This window comes from Hipposideros armiger, unplaced genomic scaffold (assembly GCF_001890085.2).
Source record: "Hipposideros armiger isolate ML-2016 unplaced genomic scaffold, ASM189008v1 scaffold_1055, whole genome shotgun sequence".
Taxonomy (NCBI): Eukaryota; Metazoa; Chordata; class Mammalia; order Chiroptera; family Hipposideridae; genus Hipposideros; species Hipposideros armiger.
The window spans coordinates 205,705-209,725 of record NW_017732405.1 but is presented as its reverse complement, the minus strand read 5'-3'; the positions used below and the strand labels follow the sequence as shown (position 1 = coordinate 209,725).

General features: G+C 57.0%; 2 protein-coding genes across 3 annotated transcripts in view; one reads left to right on the top strand and one right to left on the bottom strand.

Annotated features, from left to right (window-relative positions):
- The window catches only part of FBRSL1 (fibrosin like 1), an 83,241-nt gene that overhangs the window by 6,180 nt on the left and 73,040 nt on the right, over nt 1-4,021 (bottom strand). The window lies entirely within an intron of this gene.
- Nucleotides 10-2,931, top strand: LRCOL1 (leucine rich colipase like 1). 2 transcript variants are annotated; one of them, XM_019631963.1, is made up of 4 exons: nt 10-602; nt 936-1,061; nt 1,146-1,271; nt 1,401-2,931. In XM_019631963.1, the coding sequence occupies exons 2-4, from the start codon at nt 963-965 to the stop codon at nt 1,800-1,802; spliced, it is 627 nt and encodes a 208-aa protein (XP_019487508.1). In that variant the 5' UTR covers nt 10-602; nt 936-962; the 3' UTR covers nt 1,803-2,931. The 2 variants fall into 2 exon arrangements, with proteins under 2 accessions (XP_019487508.1, XP_019487509.1); XM_019631964.1 differs by having other exon boundaries at nt 10-1,061; nt 1,401-1,523; nt 2,479-2,931.

Sequence of the window (4,021 nt, the reverse complement as noted above, 5' to 3'; positions counted from 1 at the left end):
AGCCTCCAGAGTCCAGGCAGCAGCTCCCAGTGGCTCTGGGCCCAGGTTTCCAGGCCAGTCTGGAGGGTCCCCAGGTCAGTTATGTTCTGAGGACTCTAAGGGGTGGTCTGCCCGCTCACCCTCGTGCTCCCACGAGCATGTGGTGGCATTCCCCCCGGGTCACAGTATATGTGACAGCTCAGCAGGCAGAATCGAGGCTGCATGAGACGCCAGCTTGCAACACAGGTGCCACTCTGCTGAGCACGGTTTGTTTTGTTGTTTAGGAAAGCGATACCCATTTTTCATAACAATGTTATTTACATTAACATGGGGTGGGTTTATTATTTTTAAACGAATACATGAATATGTAAAGCTTCTCTCCATGTTAGCATCCACTGCACTGGACACCAGGAGATATAACCCACGCCCGCAGCGGCTCTCCGGGGCCCCCAGTAATGTTGTGAGTTTGTAAAAGAGTTTTGCGACCAGAGGTTTGAGAAGTGAGGTCAGAGGCCGAGCTCACTGCGACAGCCGCTGGGCGGCGGCAGACCTGGCTTGACCCTCAGCGGCAGCTCCTCGTTGGCTCTGGGGCCTGTTCAAGTGACTGACCATCTCTGGGAAACGTGAGCACGTGTGAGGCGCGCGTCACAGCACCTGGACGCCCTTCGCCCGCCCTGCTTCTCGGCCACTCCTTAGCTTCCTCCTTCCTCGGTCCTCAGTTTACCCTCTGTCCACATTGCTCAGGACAGACCCAGACAGCTGTTATCTCCCTTCTCCCCTTTCCGCCCATCCCGGTCTGTGAATGTTCCAGAAAGCTCCTCAGTAGAGAGGAGAGCTCTGTTTGAAAGCTGGTGGGACCCAGGCAGGCCCGGGAGGCAGCGAGCAGGGGGTGGCCCTCGCGGGAAGCTGGGTCTGCAGCGGCCCCAGGAGCAGGGACACAGGCCCTGGCGTTACAGGGGCTCGGCGAGGCCTGCGAAGCGCACATGGAGTGCCAGAGTGGCTGCTGTGTCGTCAACAGCCTGAACCCACAGAAGTTCTGCACTGCCAAGACCGTCTTCCTGCACTGCGTGCCCTGGCAAAAGGTGTGTCCTGGGGCCGGCAGGACCACAGGCCTCTGGGGAGGAGGGCCGGCAGGCAGAAAGGGCTAGACCTTTTCCCCCCCGCAGCCCGCTGGGTACTTGTGCTGGGATCACAGTGAGTGCCAGAGCGACTGTTGCGTCACCAACAGCATCAGCGCAAGCCGCTTCTGCAAGCTCAGAACCATCTTCTACCAGTGCATAGAGTGGCGCAAGGTGAGAGCGGGGGGCGGGTGCCTGCTGGGGCCAGGTTATATGGCGGCGCAAGGTGCTGGGGGGGGGTCCTGCTCGGTGCATGGATGTCCCGGCGTCTGGGGTGACTTCTGGTCTCTGCGTCCCCCCCAGCCAATCGGGGCCTTGTGCGATGACCACAGCGAGTGCCAGACCAAGTGCTGCCTCTCGCTGAACGAGATCAACCCCCCACGCTGCGTCCCCCGCACCGGGATCCTAGCCCGTTGCCTGCCGCTGGTGAGCCCCCGGGGGCAGGTCATGCGGCTAGTGGATAGGGGACTGTGTCTTCAGGGCCTAGTGGGTGTCCCCTTCCAACTAGAGGTCGCCATCTGCCATCTGGAGAGTGGCCTCGGTGTCCACATCCTGAAGCGGGAAGTGCGGACATACATTGGGGGCATAATGGGGTTCACAGATGTGTCAAGGACCCAGTGGAAACAGGTGCCGACATGCCTGGTGAAGGGCATCAGAGGCTGGTGGGGTGGCCCATGGGACCAGGCAACACCCGGGAACAGGTGACAGTGAGGCTGCTGCCACCCCCGGGCTGGAAGCCCGAGAGGACCCTCCCCAGGAACCTGTCTTCTCCCACCTCCCCTCTCCTTCTGGAGCCTTCCACTGGCTGAACCTCACTGCAGTCCAGGAGCAAAGAGGCCGGGTGATCCAGCCCCAGAGCCCAGCCTCCAAGGGCTCAGAACCCGCAGAGAGCAGGCAGGACAGCTGGGGGGTGAGAAGGCGAATGGAGACGAGGGGTAGACAAAGACGAGGGACAGACGGAGATGGGGGACAGACAGGGGAACAGACGGAGATGCGGGCACGGGGGCCGAGAGGACGTCTCCTGTGAAATGTGTGGGTCCCTCACTACACATTCGGTGCTAGAACCCGACATCCGTCTGATTATAAAGGGGTTTCTGACCCCCAGCAGCCAAGACCCACCACCGATGTTCGAGCACATGCACCTAGCTCTGGGGTCATCGGCACCCAGGCACACCAGGTGCTCAGGAAAAGATGTGTCACATCATGGCCGGATGAATTAGGCCCACTGGTGTCTTTGCCCCAGACGAGCTGTGTCCACCAGGGCGGTGGGGGACACACCTGGGCTCGTAATACACAGCCATCCTGCAAGTCGACCTCCTTCTGCTCCTGCACGAAGGTCCTGTCTCCCTGTGCATGTCCTGATTTCTGCTCTGTCCTTTAGTGACACAGGCAGAAATCTGTGCACTGAAGAAGCAGCCTGGATCTCGCGGATGTCCTCTCTGGATTTCATCATGCCTGAGTTAGTGGGAGCGTGTGCGTGTCATGCTGCTCTTTCTGGGACCAGCAACTTAATGACTTGTCATCAGTAAACTCTCCTGACTGAGTGAAAGTGGGTTTTGTCACGTCTATTCTTTTCAGACAATAAAGGCAAGAACACCTGTAGGCACCGTGGAGCCCACCGTCGGCTGTGGGGCAGCAGTGCTTCCTATCAGGTGTGACTGAGCAAAGAAAGGGCCACTGCTGCTGCGTGGTGACACGTCCCCTCCCTTCAGGCAACTCCGTCATAAAAGCACATGTGTGTGTGTTGTCACTGCAAGTAAAAATAATCAGCGTCCCAAGCTGAACAGCCCCACGCTGCTGGTGGCACTGGGAACACAGAGCTGACCCAGGCTGAACGCCCGCTCCCTGGGGGGAAACGGTACGGGGGTGTGTCAGGGGGAGGGGAGCTCTCAACGGGTTTGTTTCCTTGGCAAGACGTCCCGGATGATTTGTGAGAAGCCACTCAGCCTAGTCCTTGTGGGACAGAGACTGACATTTAGCCCTGGTGCCCTCCAATCTCCTGCTTCCTGTTGGTCAAGGTCCCTGCACCCCCTCCCTACCGAGCATCTTCTTAGAGGTGGGAACCCCTGGAGGCAGCTGGCGAGTGTGACGGTGCACAGGCTTGTGTCCAGCACCGCACGCCATCTCTCAGCGAGTCCAGCAAGAAGCCAGGTTCCCCCAGCGTCCGTTCTCTTCTGCTTCATCAGCAGGACCATGTTTTATTCGGGGTTACAATGTGCCCAGCATAAAACTAATGTTTCCTTCCTGTACACATAGGGGTGAGCTTGGGACACATTTCTGATGTGAGTGAATTTCTTAAAAAAATTTAAGAATTCTGAAAAGAGTGTCTGGAGGGCTTTCATGGAAGACGGGGTCCTCCTCCATCTTCCAGCCTAGAACTCAGGGGTGATGGCTGACGCATCAGCAGCCACCTCACGACCCGGATGAAACGTCAGGTCCAATGGAAGCATGAGCTGAGGGTGGAGGAGCAGGAACGGAAGGCCCAGGTGCATGACGGGTGTGGAGGGAAGCCGGTCCTTTCCACCAGACGCCACCGAGCAGCCTGGACCCTGACTGAAGCCACTGTTTTCGAGCCTGTGTTCCTAGCAGCTGAGCCCAGTTTCTAAGTGATTCCACCCAAAATATAGGTTTCCCTTCTGTTTATGATTTGGATCAGATTTCTGTATCTTTGAGCACCAGATGAAGTCGTAAGCTTGCAATCAGAGGCAATAGTATGTGAAAAATATATGACAACAGAATCCATTCAAGTGGTGGTTTTGGCTGCTGCCATAAACACACACACACACATGCGCACACACACAATTTTGGATATATATTTTAATTTAAAATTTTAAAAGGGGACACTTTCCTTAACAGACGTGAAGAGACGATACAAAGCTCTTGCACTAAAAACCATGTGATGTTGGGGCAGGAGCAAAGAAGAG

Excerpts from the sequence above, each read along its gene's own strand:
- LRCOL1 (XM_019631963.1), top strand. The coding sequence starts at position 963 with ATGGAGTGCCAGAGTGGCTGCTGTGTCGTCAACAGCCTGAACCCACAG. Across the intron at positions 1,062-1,145 it reads ACTGCGTGCCCTGGCAAAAG|CCCGCTGGGTACTTGTGCTG; the intron begins GTGTGTCCTGGG and ends TCCCCCCCGCAG. Across the intron at positions 1,272-1,400 it reads AGTGCATAGAGTGGCGCAAG|CCAATCGGGGCCTTGTGCGA; the intron begins GTGAGAGCGGGG and ends CGTCCCCCCCAG.